This window comes from Papaver somniferum, chromosome 2, assembly GCF_003573695.1.
Source record: "Papaver somniferum cultivar HN1 chromosome 2, ASM357369v1, whole genome shotgun sequence".
In the NCBI taxonomy this organism is placed as follows: domain Eukaryota; kingdom Viridiplantae; phylum Streptophyta; class Magnoliopsida; order Ranunculales; family Papaveraceae; genus Papaver; species Papaver somniferum.
In genome coordinates this window covers 138,830,111-138,850,896 of record NC_039359.1, presented here as the reverse complement: position 1 = coordinate 138,850,896, position 20,786 = coordinate 138,830,111, and the positions used below count along the sequence as shown (strand labels likewise).

The window sequence follows — 20,786 nt, the reverse complement described above, 5'->3', positions numbered from 1 at the left end:
TCTTTGGTCTTTGGTTATACTCGTACCATTGTGGACGCTCTCAGGGGCCAGGGCCTTGGGGCATATACGGCTTATATTGGATAAGGGTAAGATAGAGTCTTTTAGGCCTGTGGCTGTGATACAGAAGTAAATATCGCAATATGAATATACTATTTTATCCTTCACTAATTGAAAATCAGTTTCACTAATTAACTATCCTAATTAAGACCCCTAATCTATATATCCTAATTAAATCAAAGACAAAATCAGTTTCTCTTTTCATCTTCATCTTCCTCTCCTCCCTTTCTCTTCTCCACCTCCACCATTAACGACTCCACCTCCACCGAGGAAAATTCTTCGAACCGATTCATCGCGTAATCGTCGATGATAAAACTTTAATCGACGATTAACTTCTTCTACAAATATGGCTAAAACAAAGCAAACTGCTCGCAAAGCACTTCAAACTCCTAATCTTGTAGATACGGTGAATGCAAAGGTGTACGGGCGAAGAGCTCCTGAAGCAAGCAAATCGAAACCCAAAAAGGGAATGGCTACAATTAGAGGGTACGTGAACTTAAACCCACCTCCTATTCGATGTTTTGGTTGTTTTTGATTGTGTAATCGAGATTGGTAACTGAAAAATAGAAGTTACAGAGTGAGAGTCGTTAGTATCGAAGAAATAATACCCTAACGACTCTTACATTGTATGTTTTTTCTATGAAAAATCGTTAACCTGTTAGTGTAAATATGACGACCCTTGTTCTGCTACTTCGACCTTTTGTGCCCTAGAATAGAGTCGTCGCCATATTAGGTTGAAGATGACGACTGTAGTTTGACGACCCCAAATTAGTGCGTAACGACTCTGGGTTGAACTTGAACTGCCTTCTGTTGGAGAAAACGATAGAGTCGTCAGTAGTATATAATCCCTAGACTAGAGTCATCAGTAATCTATAATCCCTAGAGTCGTTATCTCTTTTATAGGGTCGGCAGTTACTTGTTTGACGACTCAAGTTTAATCTTTAACGACCCTTTAAGGACCAAGATCATCCTCATTGTCCAATTTTTGCAAAGAGTCGTTACCTTATAAATTACAGTCGTTACTTTGTAATGAAGAGTCGTTAGTTTGTTAGAGCATATCATTGACGACTCTTTAACTGATAGAGATAAAGTTGATGTCTTATAGAAAAAAAAATCGTGTTTGGAATGTAGTGACAAGAAAACGAAAGACAAGGTTGAAATCACGATAACTCCTCCTTTGAAATCAATTTGATGACTTATCTTCCGCCTTTATTGCATTTAGAATCTTAAGGGGCCTACATCGCTTCATCTGCCGAACCTTTTCCATTTGATGTGGTTTCAATCCGGCATATGCTGGGTGCCCTAAAAGAGTACTAGGTGGAGGATGGTTGTGACGACCATCCGGAATACTAAACATCCACCATAGTAGAGTTTTAGGATGCCTTTTGAAAACAATCCTGAAGGGGCATTTTATCTTCTTCGACGAAGTTTTGTAGACCCTCGTCGTCTTCTTCACATACTTGTAGTTCTTCCCTCTGTGACTTTCTTCCTTATCCCCCGCTCTCTCGCATACCATCTCCATTTGCTTACAATCAACGTGTTTGTTTGAACAATTACGCACATATTCTCTTTTGCCTTGGAAATAATCCATTCCTTGACCTCAGCCTTTGTTTTCCACGTCTACATTAAACAAATAACACTTTCATTATAAAACACTAATTAAACAATTTTTGTATGGATATACATTGACTCAAACAATAAAAACGTACCAAATCGGTCATATATGCTTGGGAGGTATCCGGGCCGACAGTGTGGAGGGGTTCAGGTTGAGAGCTCACCCGTACAACCAACTACAGAAAAAGAACAACAAAATCAGTATTAGGGTCGTCACTCTGTAAGATGTTAATATGACGACCCAGACAGTCGTCAGCATAATTTACAGGTGAACGACTCTTTAAGTCGTCACCCAGATTTTCTGCAGACAAACGACCCTTTTCTCGACATATGACGACTCTTTTTATAAAGTGACGACTCTACATTGATAGACATAACCAACTCTGCCCATTTTTCACCTTGAATCGTCACCTTGTATACATATAAAATAACGACTCTAAGAGTCGTTCTCTGGTATATTTACTAGCTGCCGACTCGAAGAGTCGTTTGGTTTTAATCTTAACGGATTAACTATTCATGTTAGTGGTTGTATTTATTTTTGAATTTAACTCAACCAAATGTGGTTGAGGCCGTTTGAACGCTCCATTCTATATATAGAGGCCCATATCTCACCTATTCCATATCAAAACCCTAATTATCAACATCCTCTTCTCCTTCTCATTTAATTACCATTTAAGAGCAAAAAAAAGAGAAACATCATGACTCCATTCACTAATGAAGAGAATGGTGCCATTACAAGAGCTTGGAAAACAGTCACTAACCACTTTGAAAGTCTAGACAAAGATATTGATGAAACATCGGATGCTTAGTGAAACCGCGTATTCATCGTTTTTGTGGCGTTGGACGGAAATTGCAACTCAAGGTCTTTGAAACAAGTCAAGGAACGCTTCAAGAAGATACAATTCGAGTGTGATGTTTTGAAAAGAGAACTTAAGGCTGTTAGGGAAGCCTTTCCGGATATGCTGAGTGTTGTAAGAGTAAGTATTTTAACAAGAGGTAAAACTTATAAAAAGCTTTGATCGATACTAACTAAGTATATTTTCATTTTTAGTTGGGGAAGGCGTATCGCTATTATGAGGAGCTTCGTGGGAAAAAGTTTGAGCTTCACGATTGCTACTTTATCTTGGAAGGCACTATGTATAACTACGCCATATATGATTAAGTGTATAAGTGCACTGTTATCATCTATTTTATTTCATTTCCTTCAATGCAATGCTATGCAAGATGTATGCCTTTTACGAATCAATGAAATGATTCTATGAAATCAAAAAATATGATATTCCAGCCCAAGAGTCGTTAATATATATAACTATCCAACCTAGCGACTACAAAAAAAATTCATGGGGCCGTCAGTAAATATAACTAAATTTATGACGACCCTTGTTGTTCTATTTACAGGAAGTTTTGGCTTTAGAGTCGGCAACATTAAAAGAAAAAAGACTAACGACTCAGCGTGACCTAGCTGAAAGAGTCGTCAATGTTCATCAAACAACGGTAACGATTTTTCATAACATGTAAAAGTTGCAGGTGAAAGTTGTCAAAATAATCTCAAAAAGGCTGACGACTACAGAGAGTCGTTAGTTTATCCTACACCCGACTATAACGACCCTAACACTGGATGTTTCAGTGGTGGCCATCAATCGACCACTTGGAGCACCATTCAGACAATTTGAAGAGTATAGGAAGTTTACCTGATTGTTTTGGCCTTGGGGTTCCTCATTTTGAGTATTGGTTCCTTCATCTTGAGCATGGGATCTTCATTCCAACCGTTGTTCATGCCTTCCTCTATCAACATCTCCTCATCAAACATCCAACCCATATCATTAGTTGAGACAATCTTACCATCAACACAATCATTGTTGTTATTTGAAGCTTCACCAATCTCATTCCCTCCACTTGAATCACTCATTTGTAAAAACCCTAGGTTTTCCTCTCAAAACTCCTCCTCTTCTTCTCAACACATAAAACACATTTTCCACAATTTTTTTTCCTAAAATCAGATTTTAATCTAAATACACTTATCACACTAATCAAACTAATTAATTCCTAATACTAATCATATAAGGGCAGTTTTGTCATTTAGAAAATATTTTTTTTAAGGGATGACCCAAATTAGGATTGAGTGACCTTTTTTGTCCCGTAGTGCATGGCCCCCAATTAGAAGTTATGGCCCCCAATTAAGCTAGGTTTTTTCAAATAGCGATTCCTGACATCCTGATTTTTATTTATTTTTATTTTGAAACTGACAGCCTGAAGTTGAACAACATCATTACATGTTTCACAGGGGCTAATGGATACCGGAAAAGCAAATGGAAGTTTCATTAGAGGACTGAATCCAGAGTATGCTGCAGAGGAATTGGAATGCAGGGATATACTGGAGGCAACTAGGTGGGCAGCTCAACCAAGTCGTTTTTGAATCGGATAGTGAAAATCTAATAAACTCTGTCAATGAATCAAGTCCCGTGGTTCATAGGGCCAATGTTCAGGGAGAGCAGCCTGGTTTTGTAAGTCAGTCGGGAGATCAGGACATAGTGTTGCTCATGACTCAGCAATTTTGTTTGAATAAAATTTTCCTTTGAATAAAAGAAAAAGACAAAATCAAAGAAAGTCTACATCAGCAAAAGTTGACTAACTCACTAACCCTGTTTGGTAAGAAAAATTATATGCTCTATGAATAAAGAAAGAAGTACAAATCAGATGTACCTGAAAACATACCAACAACCTCATTAAGAGATTAGATGCTTAGCCCAGACCCTAGTTAACAATTCGGGATTCAGCAAACGTACGGAACGACAAACGTACGAGTATTATACGGTTTTGTAAAATTCAGATTCGGTCCAAAATTCGGTCAACGGGATGTGATTCGTCATTAATTCGGAACGGCATACGTACGTGTATAATTCGATTTATAAATGTGAGTTCGGCTCTGAAAATTCGGTATCTATATATAACAAATAATTTGTATTTATAAGGTCATAGACCAATTTTTATGCATATGTGTGAGTTATTTAAGGAAAAAATAAACTCAATATGATGATATTAATAATATATACAACATTAGTTATCCAAGAGGACGTCGTATGGTGGTTTAGATGCTTGGTTAGTGAGTTTGAGATCTCTCTCACCTTCACCTTCAAATCTCTTCAGTCGTTTTTGTTTCATAAAAATTACAACACGTCTAATATTCGGTCGTGTATGTTCGGGAGGCAGTAAAGCCCAAAAAATGGAGTCTTTGAAAAGTAAAAGCTAAATAATTTATGGCGAATTAAGCGGACGTATCATTCGGGATAAGTAAAATTCGTGAACGACTCGCGAATAATCCGGGAATGCCACATAATACGCGACTTGGTTTCGGAGTTGCAAACGTACGCGAATAAGACGGTAAAATTCGTGATACGGAAAAATTCGCGAATGATTCGCGAACTTACTAACTAGGGCCCAGACAATATGAACAGTGAAGGAAACACAGGAATGGAAGAAAGCAAACCTTGTTCCATTTGGAAGAATAACCATCAGTTCAGATTAACCAGCTTCTATCAGAACTCTGCCAAACTCTTGATACATCATCGTCATCCCTGCAACTAAAATTTCTTCTCCTTTTCTTTCTACGACAACTTAAACCATTCTTGAGAAACAAGGCTTGCCACAACTCGGGAGTTTCACAATTCTACAACATTTGATAGTGGGGAATCCAAGAATAGGGGCCTAGCGATTTCACTACTTCCACATTCCTTGCCTTTATACCTTTTATCACGAAGGGAGGCATTGGAGCTGCTTGAGGACATATTCATTTTCAACACAACCTGTTCAATTGTATCATACTGCTATTTGCGTTCCTGGTCCCGAACAAGATGTAAAAACTGGCGGCTTTAATTAACAACAGATACACATGTATCAAGCATGAACAACAGCACCTCCAGCAGTAAGATGGATGAGTGAAACACTTGGAATCCATTGTTATGGTGAGAATTTTTTGAAGTGACTTCAAGAACGTGAGAAGATCTGGTTCTTCAAGAAGTGTGAGAAGATGATCGCAGAGATGAGAAAATAACTCCTGTACAAAGAACTCATCAATGATTTACCATAAATCTTTTGAGTTCTCCTCATACATCATATCAACAACACAATCCACTAAGAACTTTGTATCTATTTGTAATATTTCGCCATTCTTTAGTGAGTTTACAGGCTCTTCAGATGACCAAAACTCTGGTACATTTTCAAGTGAATTCTCCACTGTCCACAGCACATCCAAGTCAAGCAAATAATGAGGCTTTGTTGCAATTACTGCAGGTGATCGCCCATGGTTTCCTCCCAACGAATATCCTGGTTAATAAAAGAAAACTGAGTTATGGCTCTAGCATCTTTTCTATGCTCAGATTCACCAACATCGGAAAAATTACTAAACCATTGTAATACACGCTGAGGGTTTCCTGCACTATCAGCAATATTAACAATTCAACTCTCCCAATACAGCCGAACGATTATGTCTTGGTTATAATCTTATCACATTTTTTACCTTGGAGATCAATTTCATGTGTGTATGATAACATTCGGTTGGGATCATCAAGTTACTATCTTGAATTGAAGAGAAAAACTCAAAATACAATGCAAAGTCATAAGTAACACTTTGTGTAAAGAACACTTACCTTTAAAGATTTGCTTGCGTAGGCGGCTTTCTTTGCTAAGAAAGGCCCAATTCTGTTTGGTCTCCTCTCAATAATCATCTGCAAAACTTGAGAAGCTAGGGTTATGTTGGAGGATGTTCATGGCTCGTTCTTTGAGGAATTTTGGAGCACTACTTCCGCGTAACCTGGAATTAGAAACAATGGCTCAAAAGGAGTGCATAAAAATAATATTCCCCAACGACTGATGATAAAAACCAGGTTAAAGTAACATGTTTTCTACAAAGTCAATATTGAAAAACAAGAATGTGTGCATTTTTCTCAAAAAAAAATAAAAATATCACAAGGTGAAAAGGCCCTTTCGCAGCCACTTTGTCACAAAACTGGAAATTAAAATACACACCCAAGGTACAAAAGCTGGAAATAAAAAAGAAAAAAAAAACACCCAAGGTACAAAAGCTGTACCGTACTACCAAAGTACTATCTCACATTGACATAGGTTCTATTTGAAGCAGCACTAAAGAGCTATCCCATACCCTGTCATTCGGGGATATGCATATGAAATCCATGTGTACAGTAATCGACTCGACAAATTATTCCACTTGAAACACCTGCTTCATCCATGTAGAAAGGCAATGCTTAGCCAGGTGTTCTGGCAAATCCACCTACATCACACAGAAATGACAAAATCAGAGAAAATATACATCAGCAAAAGTTGTCTAACCCCCTGTGGTAAGAATTCAGAAGGTATATGAATAAAGAAACTTGTAATCCACAGAAACAACCTAAGAGACTTGAGCAAGTTATTGATGCTTAGCCTCAACATAAAGAATTCTGAAAGAAAAACCACAGTGAAAGGAGGCAAACCTTGTTCCATAAGGAAGAATAACCATCAGATGAGAGTAACCAGCTTCTATCAGAACTCTGCCAAACACTTGATACATCAAGATCTGCATCGGCATCCCTGCGACCAGAATCTCTTCTTCTTTTCTTTTTTGTTTTTTGTTTCTTCTTCCTCTTGGATTTGCTTGAATTCCAACCATCAGAATCAGACCCACTTCCTTCTGAGAACCTATCTGGTAGCAAATCATACTTTTCAACTCTCCGGAAACTTATACCGTTCTTGAGAAACAAGGCTTCCCACGACTCGGGAGTTTCACAATTCTGCAACATTTGATACTGAAGAATCCAAGAATAAAGGCCTAGCAATTTCACCACTTCCGCCTTCCTTTTCGTTATACCTTTTATCACGAAAGGAACATTGGAGCTGCTTGAGGACATGTTCATTTCCAACAAAACCTCTTCAATTGTATCATACTGCTCTTTGTGCTCTTGGTCACGAACAAGACGTAAAAGCTGGCGGCTTTGGTTAAGAATGGCATTTAATAGAAGTAAGTCACTAGCAGATGCACAGTCATCGAGCATAAACAACAACACCTCTAGCCAGTAAGATGGACGAGTGAAACACTTGGAATCCATTGTTATGGTGAGATATTTTTGAAGTGACTTCAAGAACTTGAAAAGAATTGGTTCTTCAAGAAGTATTAGAAGATGATGGCAAAGATAAGAGAATGACTCATCCAGAAAGAACTCATTAATGACTTCCCATATATCTTTTGAGTTCTCCCCATACATCATATCAACAAAACAATCTACAAAGAACTTTGTATTTATTTGTAATATCTCACCATCCTTTAGCGAGTTTGCTAGTTCTTCAGATGACCAAAACTCTGGTACATATTCAAGGAAATTCTCCACTGTCCGCTGCACATCCAAATCAAGAAAATAATGAGGCTTTGTTGCAACTACTGCTGGTGATTGCCCATGGTTCCCCTTCCACTCGAGCTCCTCCCAACACATATCCCGGTTAACAAAAGAAAACTGAGATATCGCTCTAGCACCTTTTCTATGCCCAGATTCACCAACACCAGCAAAATTACTAAACCATTGCAATATACGTTGTGGGTTTCCTGCACCATCAACAATATTGACCGTTAGGCGTTAACTCTATCAATATAACTTAATGATTATGTCTTGGTCACATTCTTATGCTGGCTCTATTGCAAATTTGAACCCAATAATTTTATGTGTCTCTGATAATGTTGGGTTGCGAAAATCAAGTTACACTAGAAAAAAAAATGCACAGTACAAAAAAAATGCAACCAAAAAATAATAATCATAAGTGTATTACTTATGTGAAGAACACATACCTTTAAAGAATTTCTTGAGTAAGCGACTTTTCTTAGCTATGATATGCCCAATTTTGTTAGGTCTCCTCTCAATAATCATTCTCAAAACTTGAGAAGCTAGGGTTACATCGGAAGGTTTAGACCTCAATAAGCTCACAAACAGCTCCCGTTGAGCTTGCGGCGTAACTGAATCTGAACATGCTATAGTATTGCAAAGCCACAATCTAGACTCAGATCGACCATTAGATGTTATCAACGACCATATAACAGATTCCAGTTTCTTCATCATTGATATACTTCGTGCTGCATCATCATCTTTATCATTACCATCATCTTTACACTGAAGTTCAGCTAAGAACAGCTCCACCATGTTTGCGAACAGCAACAAAGTCTTTTTGTTCAGTTGATTGGTGTTTGACTACAAAGCATTGCAAATCAATTCAGATACGATTATGCTAAGACAAATTAACCTAAGGACCGTATCAATACATAACTAAGGAAACCTAATTTCTTACCTGAATATTGGAGCGACCAAAATCGAAGCGAGGGAGAGAAAGGAATAGGAGATTTTAATTTAGGGTTCTCTCGGCAAACACCTGAGGATGGCCGACTTCCTCTTATCACTGCGAGAAAAGTATGTCTATTGAGCCTTTGAGTGCGTGATTGGTTATAGTCACTTTGGATATCAGAAACAAAAGTCAGGGGCAGAAATAAAAACATTTTGCTTTATAAAAAGTTAATTTTTTTATTTGTAGAAATCATTTTGAAATTATATACCGAAACGGTCAAACTAACTTCTGATATTTTTGCTCCCAAAAATCCAAAAGTGACTTCGAAATGTGTATCCAAACATTATATAAACGCTGATAGCCTGATACCAATTCCAACAAGAATACCATTATATAGTATAAAACAAAAAATAATTGATCATGATTGTCGGATCACGTGTACGGTACCGCTGCTAATCCCGACACCCGTTTTTAGCAATCATGCAGAGGTGCTCTTAGATATTATTCTGAAATTGTATCGTCGAACTGATTTTTCGATTTAATTAAATCAAAGTAACTTCTCAGATTGTATTCAAACACCCTATATTTGTTTTCAGGGCCACCCTTTCAGCAGGATGGTTAGTTATTCTCTTTTTTTGTGTAAAAATATGGAGCCCACGATTTGACGTCGATGGAATTAACTGGGGTCACATCATTAAACAAAATATGGTTATTTTGAAGTAGATGTTACAACACCTATCCATTTATTTTTACTAATAGCAAAAAAATCATTATCAATTAGAGGCGTAATCTTAATTATCTATTTTTGGAAATAGGTGTCAGTCACCAAGTGGTCTGGTGGTTGGCATGCTCCCTCCCACTGCGGAGGTAGGGGTTCGAATCCTGTAATTGCTGAAATTCACTCCAATTTAAGGAGTTTGGATGTAGTCTAGGGACCACTAGTCTAAGGCATCAAAAAAAATGGAAATAGGTCAAGGTGCCTTTTTTCCCCTCAATCGACATAAGGAGTCCTAGATGGCTAGATCTGTACGTAAAGAGATCTTTTATATCTCGTACTCAATTTGATTTTTTTTTTGTTTTTATTTATTTTATTTTATTTTTAAAAGAAAAAAAGAAGATCTTCATTAAGCAAGAAAGAGCAAACTAAACAGATAAATAAACACACAACAAACACACTCACACATGCACACGGAAAAAAGACTAGACAACTCACTGACATACACTATTAGCTGACATAACTTCATCCCAACTGAGTTGGCTTTTGGCTTCAACAGGGATATCCTCTTCAAAGATTCTAGTACATTTATATCTTCTGCTGAACTTGGCAAGCTTCAGCTGCCTTATTGGCATTCTTATTAGTAAAACAGACTCTAGCATTAGGAAAGCTTTGAAAAAATTCCTTAGCATGTTGGACGATATGTAGATTCTCTCATTTAAGACACCAGAAATTGTCCTGCATTGCATCAATCACGTTTTTGTTATCTCCCCTTCAATGATAAACTGCTCGAGTTGAGGTTGCTTGGCCTAAAACACAACTTTCATCATTACTAGGACTTCAGCCTGCTCAGCATCTCTAGCCTAATCAGTTAAGACTCTTGTTCTGACCAGTTTTCCTCAAGAATATTTGATAATTAAGGCCAAACCGACAATATTAGAAACTATACTGAAAGAAGCATCAATGTTTAGTTTATTCCAGTGATGTGGGGGTCTAGTGCAGGTATTATTCCTATTGTTAGGGTTATTTCTAATGTTATTTGGGAGTTATTACAGATTTAGTTCGATCACGGAAGTGCATTATTTTTGCAGGAACTAACAAGTGTCTTTGGGAGTCTTCTAAGTGTCTTCAAAAACAAGCTCACATCTGGATTTCCATTAATGCCACATTATATTGGCCATAAAATTCACTTTATGAGGTTCAGAGAAGGAAATTGTTTGTGCATCTTGAGTCCTAAAATTCAGCCAATTCTGCAAATTATCCACATCGTTAATGTTAATACCCCCTCGACCACGACCGACGATATTGCTCACCCTTTGAACACTAATACACGTGTATCTTCCTCTCTCAGGGAACTAGTAATCATCCTCAAGTCGGATTGAGGATAAAAATATTATAATTTATGAGGGATTACTGATTTAAGGCATTATTCCTATAGAAGGAAAAATAGGTTCCTGGGAGGTTTGGGAAACCAAACCAAAGTAAGAAAGTATACCTAGATAAGGAAATACTTCCTAGACAAGGTAATATTCCTAGATAAGGAAATATACCTCGATAAGGAATTATTCCTAGATAAGGAAATAGATTCCTAGAAGGTTTGGGAAACCGTTAAAATTATAAATAGAGATGTTTAGATCATAGCTAAGATATCTAGATAGCGTGGTTTGTGATACAGACACACCTAGAAAGGGAGATTTGTGAGACAAATCACCTTGAGAGAAGTTTGTGACGCAATTAATTATTGTATAAGCAAACTTAGCAAATAGTTAAAGGTTATTTACCTGGAGAGATTGTGACCGTAACAAAGAGAGAATGTAATAGTTTTTTTTCATAATCTAGAGAAGATATTTTCTTCGAATTTTGTTTCTCGCGTGTTCTGTTTTCTAGTTTTCGTCTATTATTATTATGAATTCCGCCTCAATAATAATAGTCACTAAGGTACATATATCAATATGTATCAAGTTGGTACCAGAAGCAAGTTTAGTTTCTATGATAGATCTGTTGGGGTTTTGTTTCGTATACAAAACCATATGGCTGAAATTGGACTTTAGGTGACAGTTTTTGAAGCAGAAACAGTGATCTAATGTTGTCAAAACCGTGGGTAAAGAGCATTTTCGGGTTTGGAATGTCTAGAAGGTTTACTTGAATTAGGAAACTTGTGTGACGGTTTGTAGGAGTGTTTTCCAAGTTTAGGATTTCCTAATTAAGGTGGAAGACTATTATTAGAAGTTCTCCAAGACTTGGGAAGCAATGATTTGTCTACTATATAAGAGGGCTTATATCGTGAGTAGAAATCTATTCTCTTGTAGAATCCTCTCTTTTTATGAGATTGATTAGGTCACAACCCTTGTGTCCTACGATGGTCGGTGATGGTGCAAAATCTTTGTGAGAAGAGTGACTTGTAGTGAGAACGGGTATGGGAGAAATCTAGGGTTTCTAGGGATCATATGGGGGAAGCTAGAATTCATGATGTTTTTCATGTTCTTGTCTAAAGTTGAAGCAACCATGGCGGTAGAGGTTTATGGAAGAAGAAGAACAAAGGAAGAGGTAAACTCTTCGTAATATGTCTTGTTGTTTCTAACGTTTAGCGCTAGTGGGTTATATAACTAGTTGATTATATGAAGTGTGTTGATGTAATAACTTGTTACGATAATGAAGATTCTCGGGATGGTTTTGGACGTGGATGTAGCCTACAAAGGTGAACCACGTAATCTTTGTGTTGTGTGTGATTGTCTATTATCGTATTATTATATATTCGTGCTAGTATTATTCGATCATGCTAATATAAAGATGTAAGAGATGGATTTGAGCTAAGTTATCTAAAGTAGGATGTTTCATGGAATTGACTTCTATGTAAACATGACGGTTCGAGATGACCGTCACCTCGGTTTCCCGACAAGTGGTGCAGTGAGCGTAGATAAAGATGGCAGAGATTCGGTAATTTGAACAAGAGGTTTCAAAGAAGAAAAAATCTTGGTTCGTAGCAGAATGATATAGTTCGTAAAGATGATGAGTAAATCAAGACCGAACAAAGAATAGAACGACATTAAGAAATATTCGACAATTTTCTTGATGTGACTATGATTCGTGTTGAATGTGTTTTCTTTGCAAGAGAAGATCGTTCGTGGGTTCAACTGGTGTCTGCAAAATATTGCCAGGAGAATGTTTTGAATCATGGTGGTGCTAAGTGACAATCATTCATACACAACATATGAAGATTGTAGCATGTTTTGTCTACATGGAGGATGACTTAAGATGGTTGGTTCTTGAAGTCGGTTAAGTCCGTCTGGAATTGTTTGATGGCTCAGATAAAACAATGTCAAGTGTTAGACATGTGTCGAAGAATAAGAATTCTACGAAGGTGGAATAATGAGTGATCATGGCGACGAAGTAGTTTGATACAAGTCATGCAGAAACTTGTATAAATTATATGAATAAATTGTTTGTGATGATGCTAGAAGATCGACGAATAACGATTCCGGTGGTGCAAGTGCAAAGGAGGAATTTGGCTTAGGTGGTCGTTCAAGCTCAAAGCACAAGACAATTTTGATTCGTCCTAGTGATGATGTCTGCGAGGATGGCCTTGCAAAAGGTTGTCAACGATGCATGCCTTGTTTGAGTGAAGATGGTGGTTTTGTTCACGTCACAAAAGGTGGTGATTGTTGGGGTTTTGTTCCGTATACAAAACCATATGACTGAAATTGAACTTTAGGTGACCGTTTTTGAAGCAGAAACAGTGATATAATGTTGTCAAAACCGTGGGTAAAGGGAAGTTTCGGGTTTGGAATGTCTACAAGGTTTACTTGAATTAGGAAACTTGTGTGACGGTTTGTAGGAGTGTTTTCCAAGTTTAGGATTTCCTAATTAAGGTGGAAGACTATTCTTAGAAGTTCTCCAAGACTTGGGAAGCAAGGATTTGTCTACTATATAAGAGGGTTTATATTGTGAGTAGAAATCTCTCTTGTAGAATCCTCTCTCTTTATGAGAGTGATTGGGTCACAACCATTGTGTCCTACGATGGTCGGTGATGGTGCATAATCTTTGTGAGAAGAGTGACTTGTAGTGAGAACGTGTATGGGAGAAATCTAGGGTTTCTAGGGTTCATATGGGGGAAGCTAGAATTCATGATGTTATTCATGTTCTTGTCTAAAGTTGAAGCAACCATGGCGGTGGAAGTTTATGGAAGAAGAAGAACAAAGGAAGAGGCAAACTCTTCGTAATATGTCTTGTTTTTTCTAACGTTTAGCGCTAGTGGGTTATATAACTAGTTGATTATATGAAGTGTGTTGATGTAATAACTTTTTACGATAATGAAGATTCTCGGGGTGGTTTTGGACGTGGATGTAGCCTACAAAGGTGAACCACGTAATCTTTGTGTCGTGTGTGATTGTCTATTATCGTATTATTATATATTCGTGCTAGTATTATTCGATCATGCTAATCTAAAGATGTAAGAGATGGATTCGAGCTAAGTTATCTAAAGTAGGATGTTTCATGGAATTGACTTCTATATAGACATGCCGGTTAGAGATGAACGTGACCTCGGTTTCCCGACAAGATCCATGTGGTTTATGGTCTTCACTAGATCTCTCTACAAACAGCTTGGTGAGTTACTCGAAAAGCAAGAAGACATTAAAAGAACAATGGGATCAAGGATGACGAAGTCAGATGATGATCCTAAGCAAAGCAAACTACAAACTATGGAAGAAAAGGTGGATGCACTACAAACATACATGAAGTCTTATACACCCAAGCCGAAGACGAAGAAAACTACTACATTTTCATCTGGTGTTTTTGAAGAAAAAGACGAGGAAGAAGAAGAACCACTCGAATAAGATTGCATTATGGAGCGAAGAGTGACTAAGACAAGAGGAGGAGATATGGACGCTTTTCAAATTAGACGTCAAGGTCAAGTTTCCAGTAAAGAGAGATGGTTCAGAAGGGTGAAAGGAACTTTCGAGTTCCCTAACCTCCAAATATAACTTTCATAGGAGTTCAAGTTCTTGAGGGGGGGGGGGGGGGGTGCATGATACATGTGTATCTTCCTCTCTTTGGGAACTAGTGATCCTCAAGTCGGATTGAGGATAGAATTATAATTTAGGGTCGGGTTCCTTAACCGACTTAGATACTTGAGGGCCAAGCAATGGAAATCTATTTAAATGGTTATTAGTCCATGTAGAGAGAGAGAGCACGAAATTGTAAGTCTTGGGGAGGAGAAATCACATACAAAGTGAAAGCTTGGGTTTTGGAGCAGTTCATCAATCGTAACGATATCTCTTAACTTTTCTTATATGTATATCATGGATGTTTCTACATCCATGAGTAGATAAACACCTATTGATTGAGGATGAATTATAATTTGTAAATAAGATTTTGGTTCAGTATATGAATTTATTTTGATTTCTTCATATGATTATCGTTTGTGTTTACTATTAAAAAAATACTTATGATTGATCGATAGATTGTTTAGGTGGCCAATTAAATATTTTTATTGATTTAATCTATTGCTAGTAAGGGTTAGGATATCCCTAATTTTTGAATAATTCCTTGCACAAATAGATAACGTGAAACCTTGTAGAGGGATTCTGTAAAGCAATCGTGTGTAGACACAACCCTAGCAAGTAGACCTAGCGTACTAAGTCTAATTACAAGGATCAAACCTAAATTCACAAACCCTAAAGCATTCGACTGAATTATATCTTGTAAACGTACCTCAAGGTAGTTCAAATGGATAGAATCTGGTGACTAAGCGTATATGTTATCCAGTGATTTATGGAATTTTGGGAATAACTAAGCGTACATGTTATTCTACGGTTGGTGATAATCCATGACTAATGACGAATAGATGAATAGACTACTTCAATGAATATTTATTAACAAATAAGGATTCCTCGATCATCTCTCTCTATTGCTTACAATTTAATACTTTCAATTGTTTTTATTTACTTTGTTCAAAAATCTAAAACAAACCCCTTTTTGTGACACTTTGACAACTAAAATTCACTGCTCTTCGTGGAAATGATCCTTCTTCCATTATATTACCAGTTAATTGTGTGGAAATAAGTGATTTAATTTGATTGCACTTACGACAGCCATCATATGTATATAGAGTTTATATCTCTAACCTCTTCTCAATCAGTATAGATAAGAGTATGCGAACCTGATTATTAAGGTTAGTACTTGAACGATCTCAAAAATCAATATCCAAGATCAATCTAGTCGTATCCAAATAATCCAATCGGAATTCTGTTATGTGATTAAAGTTGTTATCTATCTTTTCAGATACGAATTCTACGATGAACGAGTTTCATAATCGATTATAATTAGATGGACGTATCTACTAAGATTAAATACGTACAACTTGCATAAATTCAATTATAATGATAAACAATATAATGGATAACATTTCAAAAAAAAAATTGTTAGAACAACGCTCCGTTTTTTTGATAATGAATAACGTGTCCATTAATTAACCACAACGCGTGGTGCGCTTTTATCTCCCCATCTAATTTTTATGTACCAGAAGAAAGGCTCGAGAATTAGAGAAGGTTTGAACGGAAAATGGTGGAATTTAAATTGAAGATTCTTTGCGTGAAATGAATTGGTTCGATGACCGAAGATGTGCGAGAAATGAAAGGCAATGGTGGAAGAGAACTGGAATTCAGGGGAATGGAACATATTTTGATGGGTATTGACTGAATTGGATGGCTTAATGAAAGTGCTGAAACGAAGAACTGAGATGTTGATGCTATGGTTGATGTGTTTGGTTTCGAGAGTTTAAACTTGGGGCTTAGATGAAGTCCTCAAGATAGCAGACATGATCGAAGAAGTGAGCTGATTATAACCCGTAGTTAGGCAACAATCGGACCTCCAAAAGCACAAAGGCCTTCCTGCAACTGGTTTGTAAAAAGGCTGAGGAGAAGGAGATTAGTCTGTTTGATATCGAGAGACACATTCAGATGATAAGAGATGGAAATAAAAGGAGTTTTGCTGCCATAGTTGTTGCTGTCGGTAGCTAGATGATCAGAAGATGGCCTGAAGTGCTGTCAGATTCAATAGTTAGGTGGGTCTTGGTTGAAATGGTGCAATAAATGGTGGCTGGATTTAATCGAGTGAAGATGGATCAATATGGAAACTACGAACCTAATGTTGTGGACAGACTTTGTATGTTGTTGTCATGTCTGTGAAGGAGGTAAAGGAAGATGAGAATGGAGAAGGAAGTAAATCTGAGAGGTGCTACGATGTCATTTCGTGATGGTGCAGCTCGTGATGAAGAAAGGTGTTGGTTCGGATGCAGTTCACAATGTATAGGGGAAGGATACAAATTGGAAGAGTGGTGTCGTCACTTGAGTTAGGAAGAGAAGAGCTGGACAGCGTACTTGTTGTAGTTTGAATGGGCAGTGGTCGGAGATGGTGTTGTTGTTGATGGCTGAGCTATGGGCAATCGATGAAACAATGGCTGAACTGGTTGCAAGTTGTAACAGACGATATCCGGAAGATCACGGGATGGAAGTTGATAATCTGGCCGGATGTTTGGTAATGGCGTGATTTAGGGAGTTGGGTGTCGGTAGTGTTTGGACCGGGCCTTTGCTAGTGCTTGTCTGGTCCAATTAGAAGACTTGGCAACAACTATATACTTTCGACGAGATGAACAGAAAGGGGGTTCCGACAACGGGAGGCTACATACGCCCAGACTGGGGCAGCAGTTTAGACATCCGTGAAGGCAAGAGCGGAAGAATAAGAGATCGAACGGAAAAGAGACGATTCGGTGACAATGGTTTACTCTTTCCTCTATTTTTCTTGTAATTGTTTTTGTGGGTTTTGAGAAATCCATATTTATTTTGCTAAAATTTGTAGCTAAGGTTTTATATTGAAACCACTTAGAGCATTAGACCACTTTCGATTTCAATACATATGGTTTTGAGGCTATTATGATTTGAATAAACTAACTCTTGATATTGTTTATTGATTTAATTGAAATATGAGTTGTTGTTTTACCGGTTTTGAAAACCTGATAGGCATGTAAGTGCTACATTTTATGCCCATATCTATATTAGTTAGGACTCGATATTTTGACTAATGACACTGTTTTAGTGCTTTTGTAGAAAGTACAAACAAACTCAATCACCGATGAATAAACGACTTAATCAGAAACGTTTGTGACGAAAATGACAAAATATGGCTGGCCTGGTATTTCTATATATATCAGCAGCACACAAGACAGACCCAGAGATGGTGAGACAAGTGGTGGAGTTTATGTCCTCCAACTCAGATTCAAAGTACCAATCTTTTATTGGCTGAAATTAGCGCATGCAGTGGACTTACAAGATTTGCAGAGAGGCATTGAGAATGAAGACGTGATGGCTGGAATGTTTATATCCAGTCACCTGAGTTCGACTAACTTGGGCAGTGATGATTTTTATGAGGTTGTTAATTAAACTGGTGCTGCAGCTAGGAGTTCGAAAGATAGAGGAGTTGGTTGAACTGTGGTTCAGTCAAACAGACAGAATAGATGGGTCCAAGCTACAGATTCATCAATCTAGCCATTCTTCCATCTGCAGCAGCAACAGTGGCGGTCGTTTGAAAAGTAGAGGGAGATGCAGATTGGTTAGTTAGTATGGGTTTGCTGTTCGATTGAAGTGAGAGTTTCTGCTGCCATGGCCGGGAACGAGAAGCTGATACACAAGACCGAAGAGCTGCTGGCAAAGATGGGTTCTTACCCTATTTTGGTCTCGATTGAGAAGATGGAAGTAAAGCGACATTTGGGGGTATCTTGGTGACGAGAACATATAGAGAGACGAATTCTTGAACTGAAATTATCCCGGAGTGATGAATGACAGGAGTCAGTGGAGTTTTTTTGATAGTTGTTCTTCAGAATATCTCGGCTGCATATGAACTGAAGTCGTGAAGAAAAGTGGTGGCTGGAGATGGAATGGAGTTTCGGTTTAGCTCAGTAATGATGGGTTTGGCTGGCGGTGGTATTATATGATGTCCCGATGGCAGTTTGCTGTGGCCTGAATTTGGCAAGGAGCTGAAGTTGAACGGTGCGAAGATGGATCTGTGCTTGGTGATGGTTCGACAACAACTATTGTAGTCAGTGCCGACAACTCATGGCTGTCAATAATGGATCGTCGACGGGAATGAAGTGATTGTTTGGTTGCGATGGAAAATTGGTGTTGGTTGTGATGGCCGTGTATACGAGATGGAGATGTCGAGGACTGATTAAAGCAATAGTGTTATCATGAATGGGTGATATGGCTGGATTCAGAAAGGAGTGGCCGAGATTGAGATGGTTGCATCCGAAGTTAGCCAGACGAAATGGAGTCTGGGGTCATACTTGGCTTGCTAAAGATGTTAGCTGAATTGGGTTGATTTGAGTGGAGCTATCTCTGCCGGTGGAGGGTGATGATGTTGATGCAGTTAGAAAGGAAAGTAACGTGTAACGTTGAGGAATAATTCGAAATTATGAAGAGATGTAATTGCATGCAGATATAAGGAAACTCAAAGATTTGGTCTTCCCTATGACAGAGAGATATAATTGCATGTACAAATGCACGTGAAAGAGAAGTGAAGGTGTCGACATCCAAAAGCCAGACTCGAATTTGGATAAGCAAGACTCTAGTTTCACCCCTGGAAACAGTACCGAGAGAAAGAGTTATCTGAGAGTAAAATGTTTATCTTCTTAGAACAAAAAATTTAATGATATATTATTTTATGATGTATGATAAATTTTGGTGATTGTGCTTTATTTAGAAATACACTCTAACTTGTGGTTGTTTTATTCTAATTAATGCAGTGTGATGTGAGATGGGAGAATGTTACGAGTCTTATGACAACTAAATGGGTGACGTGATTCTCAGGAATAAACCTACAACAATGATGTTTTTTCTTTAAGCCCAGTATTTTATTTTGTTTGTACTAAATTAATAACCCGACTAAATTTTAAATTTATCCAACTAATATATAAATTAATAATTAGTATAATAACACAAAATTATTTGCGTTATTAAAATAGGAACAAAACTAGTGACAAAACCCCTAGGTGAACAAACTAGTGATAAGAAAAAACCGGTCATATTAGTTCTACCAAATAAAAACCGTTTCAAATAAAATTGGGACAAAAACCCCAAGCCAAATAATAATGTGTAAATTTAGTTTTTGTTACTTTTAAAAAAGCCAAACATACCCTTCGACCTTTTCTTCTTCTTCTCTGATTTCTTCTTTCTTCCGTCTCCTTCTCCCACCACCAGCAACAACAATGGAACTGCACGAGAAGAACAGCGCTGATTCAAGAGGTGAAGAATTCGAGATTCTTATCCCCAACTCCTCTTCACGTCACATCAACCATAATCAAAACCCTAACCATAGTTTCATTTTAAAAATCAGAAGGAAACACAGGTGGATCTGGTGATGTTTTGATGATTCTGTAAGATCGGATGAAGAAATTGGTGAAATTAGGGTTGCAACTGTAATTACAATTGAAGAACAAGAAGAACATATATGGGTTGGTGACGAATTTCCTCACAGCCGACTCCTCTCTGAAGAAAAATACTCCATTCAACAGATTCATTTCAAGCCATTAACCAGGAAGAAAATTTCCACAATGAAAACTCTTTTGTATTTGAAGTGATGCTAAATTCTTCTGCTATTTCTCTCAATTTATTTCACCATCTCCCAACTAATTTCAAATCTGAGCAGTTTTTCGGGTTTTTATTACAGGGGTTGCCGCTGCTGCTTGAAGAAATTCATGATACAACAAACCCTAGTTCTCGATTCTTAATTTTGTGACTAACCTTATTGGGTAATCATCTGACTCATTCTTATTCATCATATTCACGTTTAGAAATGTAATTTTTAATATTAGGGTTAGGGTAAATTTTAAGCTCTTGATTTTGTAGGTAATAGTTTCGATTGAAGTGTTTTTATTCTTGATTAGGGCTGTGGTTTACTTATACTAGTTCCTATTGTGATGATAAAAAATACATGATTGAGAAGATGGTTTGCATCTGCAACTCAGTTTTGGAGACAACCAGTGATGAATAATGGGTATTGTGTTGTGCTGTATCTGGTGGATTCTGCA

At 37.5% G+C, this 20,786-nt stretch overlaps 1 protein-coding gene and 1 long non-coding RNA gene across 3 annotated transcripts; both read right to left on the bottom strand.

Annotated features, from left to right (window-relative positions):
• Window positions 1-1,181: 1,181 nt before the first annotated feature.
• LOC113349261 lies at window positions 1,182-3,403 on the bottom strand. Its single transcript, XR_003360034.1, has 3 exons — window positions 3,363-3,403; window positions 1,767-1,847; window positions 1,182-1,677 (listed from the first exon to the last, which is right to left on the bottom strand). It is a non-coding gene; the product is annotated as an uncharacterized LOC113349261 (long non-coding RNA).
• A 2,320-nt stretch (window positions 3,404-5,723) lies between these two features.
• LOC113349260 lies at window positions 5,724-9,118 on the bottom strand. Of its 2 annotated transcripts, none has more exons than XM_026593195.1 (6): window positions 8,998-9,118; window positions 8,504-8,900; window positions 7,161-8,263; window positions 6,783-6,958; window positions 6,318-6,481; window positions 5,724-5,994 (listed from the first exon to the last, which is right to left on the bottom strand). In XM_026593195.1, exons 2-4 carry the CDS (start codon window positions 8,850-8,852, stop codon window positions 6,887-6,889), a joined length of 1,524 nt encoding a protein of 507 aa, XP_026448980.1. In that variant the 5' UTR covers window positions 8,853-8,900; window positions 8,998-9,118; the 3' UTR covers window positions 5,724-5,994; window positions 6,318-6,481; window positions 6,783-6,886. The 2 variants fall into 2 exon arrangements, with proteins under 2 accessions (XP_026448980.1, XP_026448979.1); XM_026593194.1 differs by having other exon boundaries at window positions 6,830-6,958.
• Window positions 9,119-20,786: the final 11,668 nt, after the last annotated feature.

What these genes read in the sequence shown, in the direction of transcription:
- LOC113349260 (XM_026593195.1), bottom strand. Translation starts at nt 8,852, where the DNA reads ATGGTGGAGCTGTTCTTAGCTGAACTTCAGTGTAAAGATGATGGTAAT. An exon ending in ACTCAAGAAATTCTTTAAAG is followed by an intron (nt 8,264 to 8,503) that starts GTATGTGTTCTT and finishes TTGATGGTGCAG; the next exon opens with GAAACCCACAACGTATATTG. An exon ending in ATTCTTCCTTATGGAACAAG is followed by an intron (nt 6,959 to 7,160) that starts GTTTGCCTCCTT and finishes TGTGTGATGTAG; the next exon opens with GTGGATTTGCCAGAACACCT.